General features: G+C 36.1%; 1 protein-coding gene across 1 annotated transcript; it reads right to left on the bottom strand.

The window, feature by feature from the left end:
* Nucleotides 1-350: 350 nt before the first annotated feature.
* On the bottom strand, nt 351-13,421 carry LOC123219939 (kinesin-like protein KIN-12C). The gene is made up of 34 exons (XM_044641912.1): nt 12,782-13,421; nt 12,539-12,694; nt 12,164-12,247; nt 11,961-12,080; nt 11,731-11,844; nt 11,556-11,648; nt 11,319-11,479; nt 11,139-11,213; nt 10,251-10,338; nt 10,083-10,141; nt 9,916-9,979; nt 9,772-9,837; nt 9,536-9,688; nt 9,347-9,451; nt 8,960-9,195; nt 8,803-8,872; nt 8,678-8,731; nt 8,536-8,594; nt 7,812-7,878; nt 7,659-7,718; nt 5,937-7,545; nt 5,769-5,842; nt 4,321-5,688; nt 4,102-4,209; nt 3,857-4,020; nt 3,681-3,768; nt 3,513-3,587; nt 2,578-2,823; nt 2,126-2,224; nt 1,967-2,041; nt 1,830-1,888; nt 1,117-1,228; nt 903-1,013; nt 351-820 (listed from the first exon to the last, which is right to left on the bottom strand). The coding sequence occupies exons 1-34, from the start codon at nt 13,274-13,276 to the stop codon at nt 677-679; spliced, it is 6,711 nt and encodes a 2,236-aa protein (XP_044497847.1). The 5' UTR covers nt 13,277-13,421; the 3' UTR covers nt 351-676.
* Nucleotides 13,422-14,434: the final 1,013 nt, after the last annotated feature.

Genomic DNA, 14,434 nt, shown 5'->3' with positions numbered 1-14,434 from the left:
TTTTGTTATATATATTAAAATGACTAATATATTATATTTGTGACATTCAAAATATTAGATTAATTTTAATTTTATTTAGTTTTATTTTTCTTTGCAAATACAAGAATAGAATTTTTTCTCACGGAAATAAAGAAGGAATTAATATCCCCTATGGAGACGAAAGCGGGGATTGGGATCCCCTCTTCACCCCTTTCTTTTGCCATCACTAATACCAACCATTTGGCCTAGACTGTTCTAATGTTTTATTTAATACCGACCAGTTGACCCAGACCGTTGTGACGTTAATTTAATAACACAAACCACTTGACCGGGTTAGTCTCAAGTCCAGGCCTATAAACATGGCTAAGGAGTTAAAAGCAAACAAAATATTTACTGTACTGTGCACATTCATACAACCATGACAAAGGCTATTTCAAAACAATTAACATGTAACGTAGTTCACGGCATTGACCACTCAGCTCACAAAGGCACGAGGCTCAAAGAGAAATCATTCCAAGCCCCACAATTACAAATGAAACTGAAAAATACTACAGCTGAGAAAAGAATCTGCTTTAATTCAGTATAGAGCATCTGCATAGAAACTTGGACGTCTATGAAAACTTAGAAGAATCCAATACCTTGGGATGGGGCTGCAGGATGAAGGCTTTTTTGCTGATCAAACTGGCCCTTCTACTTCTTATTGAAGGCCATTTGCAGGACGGCTGGCGCTCAATCTGCGATATTGTGCAAGTTCACCATTTACACGAGAAAGGAGCCTTTCAGAATGTGCCAGCGTCTTGGTGAAATCAGTATCACCCAGTTTCAATACGCCACTCTCCTCCTGTCAGATAATTAAGACTTTGAGAAAATAAGAAAATAAGTTACCGGTTCAATGGAACTAGTGGTAGAGTACATAAACTTGCCTTTTTCATGGATTTTCGTTGAACCTGTTCTTGGGTAATTTGTGCACCCAGAAGTTTTTTAACCATGTCATCCAGTTCTGTGATCCTCCTTATTAAATTAGTCTTATCCATCTGGATGATAAAGGCAGCAGCCATAAATTGCTTGCGTGATTCCAGCTATAGTTACTACACAATAATGTAAAGATTTTAACAAGCATTTAAGTTATACACACACCTTCAACATTTCATTCTGTGCCGAAAGCAACTGATCCCGCTCTTGAAGTTGCTCTAGACTTACCTGGGCCTTTAGTATTTCGGCTTCTTTCTGATTTAATTCTGATGTACAACTGCAATGATACATATTACTGAATCATTCTCATCTGTTACTAAACAAATGTGAAGGACCTAATTAACAAGGTCATCTCTCCTACAAAGATCATTGAAATGAGTAGATCGGGATCAATGTAAAAGTAGCAGATAGGTTTTGAATTGAGATGACCTAAATTTTGTAAAAGGTTATCCGAATTCATCAAGTTCGGATTAAAAAGGTGAATTTTTCAAATACATTTAAATAAAGGCAACCGTGTTTGCTTGTTAGTCTAATTTAACATAACAGATATGAGCTATAAATTGAAATGATATACTGTAATACAAATACAATTTGTATATGAAATTTGTATTCAAGTTTATGTAAAGTGCATGAATATGTGTTGCAAAATAGGGTAAGCTAACAAGAAAACAAAAAAAATCTCTTCATCTTTTAATTTTTTTCATTCGTAGTAAAATTTTCTTAATTTGCCTGTGGTTTCTTTTTTTTTTGGTACTGAGTTCCTCCTATTAAGTACTTATTTTTGCAATTTTGTTGTTTGTTTTCTTTGGGTTTCATACCGAGATCCATAAGAAATTTGGAAGGAGTTTATTTTATCTATTGTGGTGAAAGAGTCTAACCTATCTTTTTCCTCCATGAGATCTTCAATCCGTTTCCTTAAATTGAAAATTACTTGCTCCTGATAGATCAAATAATAAGTAAATCAGGCCTAGAAGATAACCAGATGAATAGTAAATCAAGATTCATTGATATTAACCTTTGCATGCAACTCTTCTGTCTGCTGATGAGCTGCCACCACTAATTTTTGAACGTGGTCCTGGTCTATCAAGTTCTAAAAGATAAAAACAGACGAGATTATTTGGATTAGAAAAGCATCAATGAACATTCATGGTTATTATGATAGTAAGATACTCACTGCATAGTTTGTCATATCTAATTTGACACCAAGTAAATCACGAATGACATCATGTGTCATGCTTTCTGCTGCAGCCAGCCTCGAACTCAGCATACAAACCTGATGTGACAGTAAGATTGAGTCAGAAATTTTGAATCACAATGATTGTGTCTACTCATGACAAAATCTTGCATAAGTGTCTTTAGAAAACTCGAAAGTGTACGAGTTAGTTGATATTTTAATTCGGTGAATCGAACTGAATTCAGGTCAAATTTTTTTTGGCAATACTGTTTGTATTATAAGTGATACTATTCATTCCATTAATGATTTTATGATAAAATTTTCAACTAGTTCGAATGCATTCAAATTTAAACTAGTTATTATGGATTTGAGTCAAGCTTAACTTAGCCACGTTCAAGTTTTAACTCGATTTAAATCCAATTCTAAACACGATCAAGGAAAAGCTTCTTGACCTCCTTATGTCGACTAGCTGCCAATGCTTGCAGCTCTTCTAATCGATGCCTGGCCACTGACAACTCTTGATCTTTCTCCACATTCATCTGCTGAACCAAACTAGTAATGCATCTGAATGGTGAGCTGGAACCCCTTGTTCTTGTTGAGGTTCTCTCAGATTTATCTGGTGCTGGTGCTGTTGATGTTGATGTTGGCTCGGATAAATTTGTTTTCATTTCATGTATCATTGACTCCAGAGTTTTGTACTGTCGAAAGGATGTAAATGTAAGCGATAATCATTAACGATGAAAATGTGAAAGTCAAAGGTTGAATAAGGCTACAAACAAGTCAAACCAAATTCGAGCTTATGTTTGTTGTTGGCTGGTTAGGTGAGCTAATGAGCTCAAGGTTCGGCTTAAGTAAAATATTAATAAACTCTAGAAATTTAAAATCTTTTACTTACACCTTTAATGTCTTTTTTCATGACTTTGAATATGATGGGTAATTGAAAATATAAAAGTTATGAGATTTAACTTTTAACTCGACGAGCTCGAGCTTTACCTAAATGCAATCAAACTGAACTCAAGCCAAACAATATTCGGCTTAGCTTGATCGCAACCCTATAATAGAATATATACAGTAAACCACTAAAAATTCTGGCATCTTGAAGTTCAAGCAATGGTATAAGTTAAGAATTTTCCACAAATTTCTGTCAACAAGTATATCAGCTATCATGAGTTTGATATAGTTATTATAAAGGTGAAACCTAAAATACTGGATCTTATAAATATGTGTTAAAAGATAGCAGACTTATGGCTATGAGACTGTAACATATGGCTATCCTACACAGATGTTCTCATATCACCTATTCAATTTAGCGTCAGAGTGATAGGTGTCTACAGGTGGCTTCCTGTCTCTAAATTTACCATATAACAAGTAAGCATGAATATTATACCTTCTGTTGGTACTGTGATGCCTGGGCTTCTGAATGCAAAATAAGCTCGGAGATGTACTCTTTGCATCGTTTGATCTTCAAAGAAAGATTGAGAAAATAGAGAAGATGTCATCATTAAAAAAATCCAAAGGCAGCTGATAAGGGGATAAATGTGGATTGGGATTGTACCTCTTTATTCTGTTCTTCTCTTTCTCTCTCAAGAAGTCTAATCCTATGATGTGCCTCATGAAGTTGCAGTAGTCTGTCTTGGAGTTGCCTGCATCAAAACTAAACTTTTCATTAAAATGCACTAGCAACCGCACAAACAAGAAAATCACATGAAGAAAGCAAGCAGCACTTCTGACCTAGACATTTGATCTTCAGTATGCTCAGTATTTGTGTTTCCTGAATCTAAAATATCAGGGAAGCTTTCAACTGTAGACAATCTCTGTCTCAGAGATTGAATTTCCAGTTCCAATGAGTCTCTCATCAACTGATGCCTTTCTACCTCCTCATCCATTTCACCCACCTAAGAGAAGAAACATGCCATTTTAATCTTCTGTTCATGAAGAGAGGTTAAACAAGTAATCTACAATTTCAAAGAGCAAACCTTTTTCTCCAATACATTGATAGTACACTCTAGCTCCTCAACAGAATGTTCTAAAATCTTGACTTCCTCTTCCTTCTGGTCAGCGTATATTTTACTTGCCTCCGATTCCTGAGGAGGAAAAAACTAAATTCAGGAACGATAATCGGAGGACAAAACTAAATTCAGGAACGATATAAAAGCTAGTATAATTTTGTACGAACCCAGCTGCAGTATATATACCTGGCGAGCTTCAACTGCAAGAGCTTCATTTTCATCAGCTAATGCATAGGCCATCTCAAGCTTATCGTTCAAGGAGCAAACTTCTTCACGTAGTTCATCTCTCTCGCTATTTACTTTCCTCAGTTCTTCCTCGATGCTTTCAATCACATCTCGGAGTTTGTCTCTATCACTAGTGACTTCTCTCAGATCTTCAGTGATGACTTGAACTGAAGAGAGTAATTTTTTGTCCTCTGAAGAACGACGAAGAATCTCTGTCTCCAACCCTTTGACCATTTCTTTCTGTTCTTCTAACAGCTCTTCAGATTCAGAATTTTTGAGATAGAGGTCTTTCAGAAGAACCCTCAAGTCGGCATTTTGTTCTGACAAAGTACCTATAGTTTCTTTAGCCACCTCAAGATTGGAATTCAATGCGAGCAGAGCATTTTCACTGTCTCTCAGACTAGTTTCAATTTTCCTATGCTGAAGCAACAGGTCATCAAGTTGACTTGACTTCATATTTAGCTCATGTCGAACTTGGCCCAAAGCCGAAAACAGTTTTTCAGTTTCATCTTTTATGTCCTTCTTGTTAGAGGCTGATTCCTGCAGCAAGCTAAAATCAAAAAGGACGCCCTGCAATAAAACTTCTTTCCTCTCTAGTTCTTTCTTAAGAGACAAGTTCTCATACAGTAAATTACTATCTAATGGGCACAGATTTCTCTGTTTCAAATCTTCAACTAGTTCACTTTGATCCCCTTCCTCTGTATCTTTCTTACAAGTATTCAAGACGCCATCTTTACTTGTCACACAAATCTGTTGCGAAATATCGTCAACTGGGTGCTGTCTAGGTGTCTGAAAACCATATTCTAATTTCAGGTTTGGGGCTGTGTGTATCAACTCTCCTATATGACAAAGGTACAGGAAATAGAGTGCAAATCCATTCTCCATTATCTCAGAGAAGATATCTTCCAGTGATGATCGTGAATTGCGGAGAAGGTGAGACATCTCCTTCCAAATTGATAGGACATCTGAATATAATTCCTTAAACCTGTAATCTACTTCTTTTTGTATTTGCTGAAAACACCCTTCAAGCAAGGACATCGAATTCACTATTTCTAACATGCTCTGATGGATATGATGCATCAAATTTTCATTCTCTTCTTCTTTCAATTGTATTGAAGACTTGAGTTTCTCTACTTCATCTGTCAATCTTGTTCTCTCTGCCATCAATTGCTCACCAGCTTGCCTCCACACACTATTCAATTGTTTTCCCTTTTCATTTGCTTTCAGCAAAGCAATTAACATCAAATCAGCTTCTCTCATGGTTTCACGGGCTTCTTCAAATTTGTTTAAGAAGCAATTGCCATGATTAGTTTTCTCACTAACACAGACCTGCAATATAAAAGATAGCACATGATAAATTGGTACATTGCTCATGTCTTTTCAAATGATAAATTGTTACAAATGTGTACCTCTGATGTACGAGCAGAGTCTGCTTCATCAACCTTAATCGTCAACCCCGAGGATGGAACCTCATGTTTGATCCCTGTCATATATAAGCTAGTAAGCCCTTTTCTAAAATGAGTTTATTGCATTTACAAAATAATAATAATAATAATAATAATAATAATAGTAAATACCTTCAACTGAAGGATGATCCCTGACATCATCCTCATTGAGAAATAGGCTCAATCGAACATTAAGTTGATTGAAAGCATTAAAAACCGTCTCCAACTCTCTTAAGTGCAATTTCATTGCTTCAACATTTACTGACTGTTTCAACAGCTTCCTTAACTTTTCTGAGTTCTTTAGATCTGACTTAGATGCTGAGCCTCCTTGAAATTTAAGGCCCGGTATCACTACAGTTGACATTGGATTATACTTATAGAAGTCCAAAGATCTGTCCAAATTGTTTTCTGAAGCAACGCTCTCGGTTGAATAATCTGAGTCTGAAGTAGAACAATCAGGACTCCATCCATCAACATCTATTAAATATTCAATCTCGGTTGCCCTCACATGCACAGTTGAATTTTTGTTAGTGAAATCTTCAATAAAATTAAGTCTGCTATTTGTTTCAACAAGTTCATCTTTTATCTGCTGTAGAATGTGACACTGATTTTCTAGCTTGTGAAAATCAGATAGCCATTTTACAACCATTAAAGAAGCTTCAGCTTGTTTTTCTGCTTCGAAAATCTGATTGTCTTTAGCTTTGAGTTGACTCTCTAGCACCTCGACCATATTGATTTTCTCATCAAGCAGCATGCTTAACTGGTCTTCCTTCTCTTTGCTATTTTCAGTATCTGGTTGTTGAAATTCATTTAAAGCAATTGTTGCTCCCTTCAAAGAAGTTAACTTTTCCTCCATATCCAATACCATCTTCTGTGCATCTTCTAAGCTTTTCTGCAGTAATAGAATTGTCTCTTCCTTCTCAATGCATACTCTGGCAGCACTCTCAACTTTTTCACTAATCCAATTGTTAACTTGAGGGAATGAACAAACAATACTTTTTATCTGGTTAGAGGCATCTCTGAGTGATCTAGAACCATCTACAAGGAAGTTTGTCAGTTCCAAGGTTCCCTTTTCCCACTCCATACAAAGTGCCGTTATTTCCTCCTCTTTAGCTGCTAAGGTGTTTCTTAGAATTGTATTTTCTTCAGTCATGCAACATAATCTTCTGTCAAGTTCTAACTGAAGGGCTTCAACCTCTTCCTGCAAATGAAGAATGGTTCTACTTGTCTCCATCTCAACTTGTTCACAAACTAAATCAGTTTGGTGCTGACGAGATAACTGTGAAGTCTGATCCTCTAAATATTGGCAATTAAGTGATCTGGCTGCCTCAAGGTCCTTGGTCAGTTTATCCAGCTTGGCCTGCAATGACATTTTGTCAGTACCTTTCCTGTGCTGCTTTACCAGTACTTTGTTCTGTTGCTCTAAATCATCTTCAGGACAGTAACCTTCAACTTTGAGCACAGACTGTTGTTCTTCTTTGTCTTTGTTGCTTAAGATTTCCATGAACCTATGATTCTGCTCCCGCAAAAACTGTAGCTCTCTAAATAGATCAACCTGCTCACTTTCAAGCGCTTCAATTAAGATTCTAGCTTCCATTAACTCTTTTTCAGCGTCACTAGGATGCAAAGGTGAAGCACTAATCATATTCTGGTCATTTTTGTTTTGTGTAGTGGCATCATCTGTCTGGGTATAGGATGCAACCTCATCTCCAGAGTCACTTCTCATAGATATTGAATCTACCTGTAATAGTAGTTACCAATCAAAGAGAATGTAAAAATATAGAACCTGAGCAAATATAAATTATTTGTCAATATTGAGCTTCTAGCGTTGATCCAGTTTGTAAATTTTCTTACCAATGAATATTTTTCGGTTTGTCTTAAGTCCTCATGATCCCTGGAAAAAGAATCTGCAACCTGCAAGGCCATGCACTATGTATAATCACCCCGGGAAATACTGGTTAGCCATGTCAATATCTCTACTTCAAGAAGATAATCAGTCATCCTTACAGAACTTGATGTTGCATGTCCATTGTTCAAGTGCTTTCTCAGTACCGTTTGCAGTTCATCTACCTCCCTGCTGACATGAACCATTAATAGGAACACAAAAAGGAGTAGGAAATGATCAACTATAAGGAGCAAGAAACGATCAACTAAAACCTAAGACAATAGAATTTTTGTTTCAGTCGCACAACTACTATCAGATTACATTGTACTTCAGGAATCCAATTTTCTATATTTGAAGTATGCACATATGTTTTAGCTAAACCAAAAAGAAACATATAATCTACTTTACATAAATGAAAATGACAAATTTCACATGAAAACAGACTGATAGGAAATATTGGTACAAAATATGGAGATGGTCAATCCACCCAAATAGTTTATATAAAATGCATCAGAAGGCTCATGCTTGATCCCCAAAGGGAGGGAAGGCTATTAAAAATGGATATCCAAAATAAAAGGACACATCATGCAAGTAATTTGTTGCAATGACCAGGCCGAAACGTTTCATTTGTGCACTAGCCACCTGTTTTGATTAATGGGCACTTTGCAAATGCTGAACTAGGGTATAAATTAGTTTCTAAGTGACTGAAAAAAGGTTTTTGAAATGTCCATGAAAATTCTCACCGAGAACCTAGATGGGATGGGCCTATAGATGATAGATGCCAGATACGAAATTGGAGTCAGCATGCATCAACAGCCAATGCCTAGGCAGATGATTGAAAGATACCTCATTAGTTTGAAGTTCATATCCCTGCAATCTTCCAACTCTTTTACAGTGTCACTATCCTGAGAAGTGAGTATACTATAAGAAACTAGTAAATATATTACAACACAAACCCTGATTAAAATAACTAAGATTTCATTATAACCTTTACGTTGTATCCTGAGGAAATATCTCCCTTTCCTTCCGTTATATCCAGAAGCTGCATATCAATTAAGAATTTCCTCAAAATACAATTCAGCAATGCAACACAGAAGAATATTATCCTCAAACCTGGTCACGTAATTCAGCTACTTCAGCCAGCAATGTTTCTCTCTCTCCCAGCTCATAGAAGTTTTGAAACCTGGCATGAAAAATGAGTCGTTCAAAATCATAAAATGGACTAAACCTTTTTTTTCTAATGCATCAGTAACATATGAACATGAGTTACAATTGAAGCTGTTCCAGAAGTCTAATATTCTCTAACGCAAGACGTGTCAATTCTGGATTTCTGTCTATCCTTGCTTGAAGCAGTTGAATCTCTTCGTGTAAAGCTTTTATTTCTTCCATGAGATACTTCTCAGCAGACAAAGAGCCATTTACCAACGATTCAAGTTGCTTTATTTTCTCCTCACGAAATTTTAACATCATTTTAATACGCTGAGCATCCTCCTCTCTCTGGGATGCCTGCAAAAGTTGCCCAACCATAAAATAAACCCCATGTAGATAGCTTCTGCTTCAGCAAAACTAAAGGAACCTAGAAAACTGAACCGCTAACACTAAGGGAAAATATTCAGAAAAATAAAATGATGAAATTACATGTTACAATCAGACATACCAAGCGATTTGTGCGCTCAATTTCAGCCTCTAATTTCTGAACTGAAATTTCTGCCATCTTTTCCCTCCTCAGAGCGCCAAGTAAAGTAACTTCCAAGCGTTTCACCTGATTGTTGTATATTACCGCCGGTTGTTATTACTTGTTACACCACTCTTAAGGAATTAATTTTGACAGAGACATGGAACTCACTTTATCATTTTGTACCTTATCACCCACCTTTTCTTCTTCAGAAAAAGTAAACTTCATAAAATTATCTCTTACTCTAGATTCTTCCAATCTTGAACCATCACTAGACAGAGACCTTGCCAGGTTATGATGCTTCATTAGAGACGATAACTGACCCTGTTTAAGTATGATAAAGACGACAGCTTAGAAGTTGCGTGCATCCAAGATAATGCTAACAGAAATCTGCAGCTGATCCATACCTTCAATTGCTGAATCTGTCGCTGCAGTGCAGTAACGTCACCAGAAGCATTTTCGTTGACTTTAGCCTAGAAAGGAGGAGAGGAAATTAAAAATGCTCTATTTTCATTATAACAGAAAAACAGACTAAAGTTCAATGTAAGTACATCATTCTGAATAAGTTTGGCACGCTGGGCAAACTTTAGAGTGCTCAATGTTTCATTCGCAGAGCTGCAAGAAAAGCAATATCTTTATACAAAGAAACGAAAACACAAAACCGCAGGCTATAAAATGTAGTTTCAGAAAAAAAAATAAAATAGCGTCTAACACGAACCAATTAGATGGGCTGACATTTGCAATGATGGTAGTTTTAGAGTTACCACCAAGAGAATCCTGTATCCAAAGATATAGACATTATGATCTCTTACACAGAGAGGTCAAAATCATGGACTCATAGCTAATTAGGTGGAACTATCTTCCACCATGTTGGTCGCTAACTAACCTGAAGTAGGAAGGTAAGCCTTGAATCTCTGTAGGGGACATGTCTATGTTTCCCATGTGCTAAATCCACAAGAGACATGATCACCAAGCTAAGCATGACACACAAGCCAAATAAAAGTAAATTAAGTAGTCAAAAGAAAAACTTCAATATGATTGCATAGAGAAGTTTACAGACTGATTTAGTTATTAAAAGATGTTTTATAATACTCAGCATATTAGCATGTGCCCCAACATTTGTTTTGATCTTAACAAATAAAGTTATGCTATCAAAGAGCTCGTAAGAACAATTATGGACAAATCTTACATATGACAACCTTCAGTAGAGATTTAAACTTCTAGTGCAAAACATATGCTAAATAATCAATATAAACGAGGTTTGACAAAAGAACAAATTTGGGGTCTGTTCAGGGTATTGAGAAATAATATAGTCCTAGAGTGATTACAATTTGTCAAATTATTACATATACAGAATCAGAGCACTCTGACTCATGGGATATCCAAAAATGTAAGAATCAAAAGAAAAATCAAAGCAAGAAGACCACTTTAGTATGCATGCATTTGTGAAGCCAATTTTAATCAACCCCTAAGGCCAAGTTCTAGCTCATGAATAAAAATATAAGGAATCTTTAAGTGACATGCTCTTTGCAAAAAGCCTAATGCTCGCCTTATTTTCCCCATGACTATTGTCATTAAATAAGCTCGCCTACGTAAGTAAATTACTTCCATCGAGGGGTTGTCTCATCTAGGGAGCATTTAAACGTTCTTGGCACAGTAAATAATATGTGTGACACTAAAGTCGCAAAATATGACATAGCCCAAATCGAACATTGCAAGGTAGTGTAGAGTCTTCGGGGAAACCTAGTGCGGAACAGGTTTCTGATATATTTACCCAAGAGTTGATAAGGATTTATTAATATTTGCTGCTTCCTTCAGACGGTCTCCTTCTGCTCCAGAGCTCTTCTGCCTGAAGATATGATCTGATTAGTTCTGCATTCGTTAAATTGTAGCTCATAAATTCTTGATTGGTAAAAGTAAGTTGATATATTGAATTGCAAAAAGCAGCAATTACCTTTCAGAACCAGCTAAATCTACTAAATTTAACCTTGCAAATCTGAAGTGGGTCATTGAATCTTTCTCCCACTGACTTTCAATAATACAGGTAAAAACACTGTGGGATCTGCTGCTTTCACTGTTCATATTAGTAGCTGCCATTTTTCTGTTTGCAGCACCCTGTGTAATTCTAATTGTGTTCAAGTTCAGGCACAAGATAAAAGGACTGAAGCACAAATTTACAAATAAATAATACCTCTAACAGAAGATCAAGTACATCATTAACTGTTGTCACATTATATTCTGTAAGGTTTTCTACATATACACCTTTCTTCAAATCTTCTCTGAGCTACAACAGGAAAATTAGGTCTGTGATTCTGTATAAAAATGAAAAACACCAACCATAAATCGTGGGGGAACAGTGAAATTACTTGGAGATTAGTTGATGAAGGCTCCAAGAGGTCTGTTATCTGCTCATTATATATCTCTAGAAATGAACATTTACAACTGAACTTCAGCCTCTCATCCCTCCGATTTTCTTCTTCCTGAACATATAAATTTCAATAAAATTCCACACTAACCAAAAGAGAAGCTGGCACGAAATATCAAAAACTGTGAGTAATCTGATTATAATATACACTGGAAATTTATGTAAACACACCGTTCTGATCCTTGAAAATAAATATTCAAATATTCGAGGGGTTATGCCGCAATCTTCACTGAGTTTGCCTTCTACTCCATTTATCTCACCCAACATAGTATATGTTTTGCCGCTACCTGTCTGAAAAGAAACAAAAAGTAAAACTTCTAATTTTGGTCAATAATGGACTACTACAACAAGAACAAATCCCCTGCATGACCTACCTGACCATAAGCGAACATGCAGCTATTATACCCAGACAAGCAATTCTCTACCATGGGCAGTCCGGCTACCCTGAACAACTTTTCCTGCACCAAATTCATGTAGTCAACCATGTGAACATTCTAGCAAACCACATCTTGTAATACATTTTATCGTACAGGGTAATACAGGAGGAACAATGAAATAAAACCATTAACATGAATTCATTTCTAAAGATTGAGAAAACACTACCTTGAAGTATAATATTACTATTTGTCTTAAAATTTCCACAACTTCTAAAATTCAACAAAATTTAAAACTCGCTAACTTCTATTGCCTCTACCATATTGAAAAACAGGAGCTAGGAACAATTAAATAGTTATACGTTAAAATAGAACCTGTGATATCGTCTCGCAAGCAACATTATCAAAGGTAAATCTAGTTTCCGGATGCCCAAGCCAAATCAATGTTTGTGAGCTCTCCTGTCTTAGACATCTCGCATACCCTTGTGAAACCCTCTCTATTGTACTCAACGGCCGAATTCTTATTAGCACCTTCTCACAAAAATAAATAACATAATAAATCGATAATTGCATCAATACATAAAGAAAGCGTCAGGTAATAAAAATTAACACACAAACCTGAACGTTGTGATCGTTCCAAAACAAAGGATCATCAACAAGCTCGAACTGTGGAACTTCAACCGAAAACTCATGATTGACAGCTGAAATCCCTCTTGCAGCCCTAGAAAAAGAAGAAGAGCTAACGCCTCTTCCGCCAAGCGAAAATCTCGAGCTTCCACTCCTAGCAGGTGTGCTCTGGGCCGAGCTCGGCTCTATGTGAGCCTTCCCGTGGTGGCGAGCCGAAAACCTTGGCGTGGCATGAGACAAACCGAAAGCAGCACCTACATTACTTTCTATTATAACTTTGCTCTTATCTGAAGCTGACCGATTCGTTGCAGTTCGAATGAGTTCTGATTCTTGAACCGAGTATTGAGAAGGATCTGGAATCGAGTTCAAAGGCGTTCGCGGAGGCGGAAAATGAATAGGATTAAAGGCCGTTCCGAGCTCGTTCTCGTTCGATTCATGTTGTGACGTTTTTGAAGCTAATCGAGAACTCGTAGATTCTTTTGACATGTTATTGAATCTGAAGATCTACAGAACAGAAACTAATATTTTAATTTGGAGCTTCGATTCGGTCCATGAAAGAGAAGATGGGGAGCGTTTCACAGAGAATCTGTTTGGCGTTGTTGGTGGTGGTGGTTAGAACGTAGGAGATAAGAGAAAGTGCTTCGAGATTTGAAACTTGAAAGCTGAAAGAATCTCAGCGAGATGTTCAACTTGAATAGTAATATTATAAATATAAAAAATTAAAGAAAAAAATTAGCCCGCCCGTTTTCAAATTAATTTTTTCTGAAAGCCCTGATGTTCTCAAAACTATTAAATGGACCTCCAACTAATTCAAAACTTTGTGCTTGCTCTTTCCTCATTTGGCTGTTTGCATTCGTCATTAGTGAATACAGTGGCATACAATTTTGTATTAAGTGAATTTTGAGTTGATATAAATATTTGAATTTAAATGGACTCAAATCAAATCTAAATTAAAATTGATTTTAAATCAAGTTTGGATCTAAATATACTTTTAAATTAAAATCGATAACCCCAATCAAATTTAGAGCTAGTAATTTTATCTAAATTGGGTGGTATAGATTTGAAATTTGAAGTCGAAGGAATTGATTGCGATGCTGCTATGAAATCCGTTGCCGCATAAAGTATGGCATCGGAAGTTCAGGGAAAGATTTAAAGTGGGTTTGGGTTTAAGCAATGCGAATGGGGCCAGCTTTCACAGAATGAGCCAATACTTTAAAATGGGCCACAGAATTTAATGAGAGCAATCATAAAGATTTCAATAGGAACCTTCAGTTTGAAATTTGTTACCGCAATTTATAAAGAATAATGCTTACCCAAATCACTTAATTCCTCCTGGGTTGGAGTATGCCAACTGTTTCAGTTTGAGTTCAACATTAGATCAAAACCAATTGAGTTCAAGTTAAACAAATCAAATTTGACAGGATCCGTTTTCAAGCTAGTAATAGCTAATTTAGTTATGAAGTAATGGGAATTGGCTAAGATCGTGTGTATTTTGAATTAATCATATCATACAAATTTTTAATAGATATTTTCCATACACTTTTTATCAATTGAGCAATAATATATGCATAAACTTTTAAATATATTCTTGAGTATATAAATAATATGTTATCATACAATTTAATATTATTTTATTTTTAATTT

Source organism: Mangifera indica, chromosome 7, assembly GCF_011075055.1.
Source record: "Mangifera indica cultivar Alphonso chromosome 7, CATAS_Mindica_2.1, whole genome shotgun sequence".
NCBI lineage: Eukaryota > Viridiplantae > Streptophyta > Magnoliopsida > Sapindales > Anacardiaceae > Mangifera > Mangifera indica.
The sequence above is the reverse complement of the archived record's forward strand: the minus strand, read 5'-3'. Positions and strand labels throughout refer to the sequence as shown.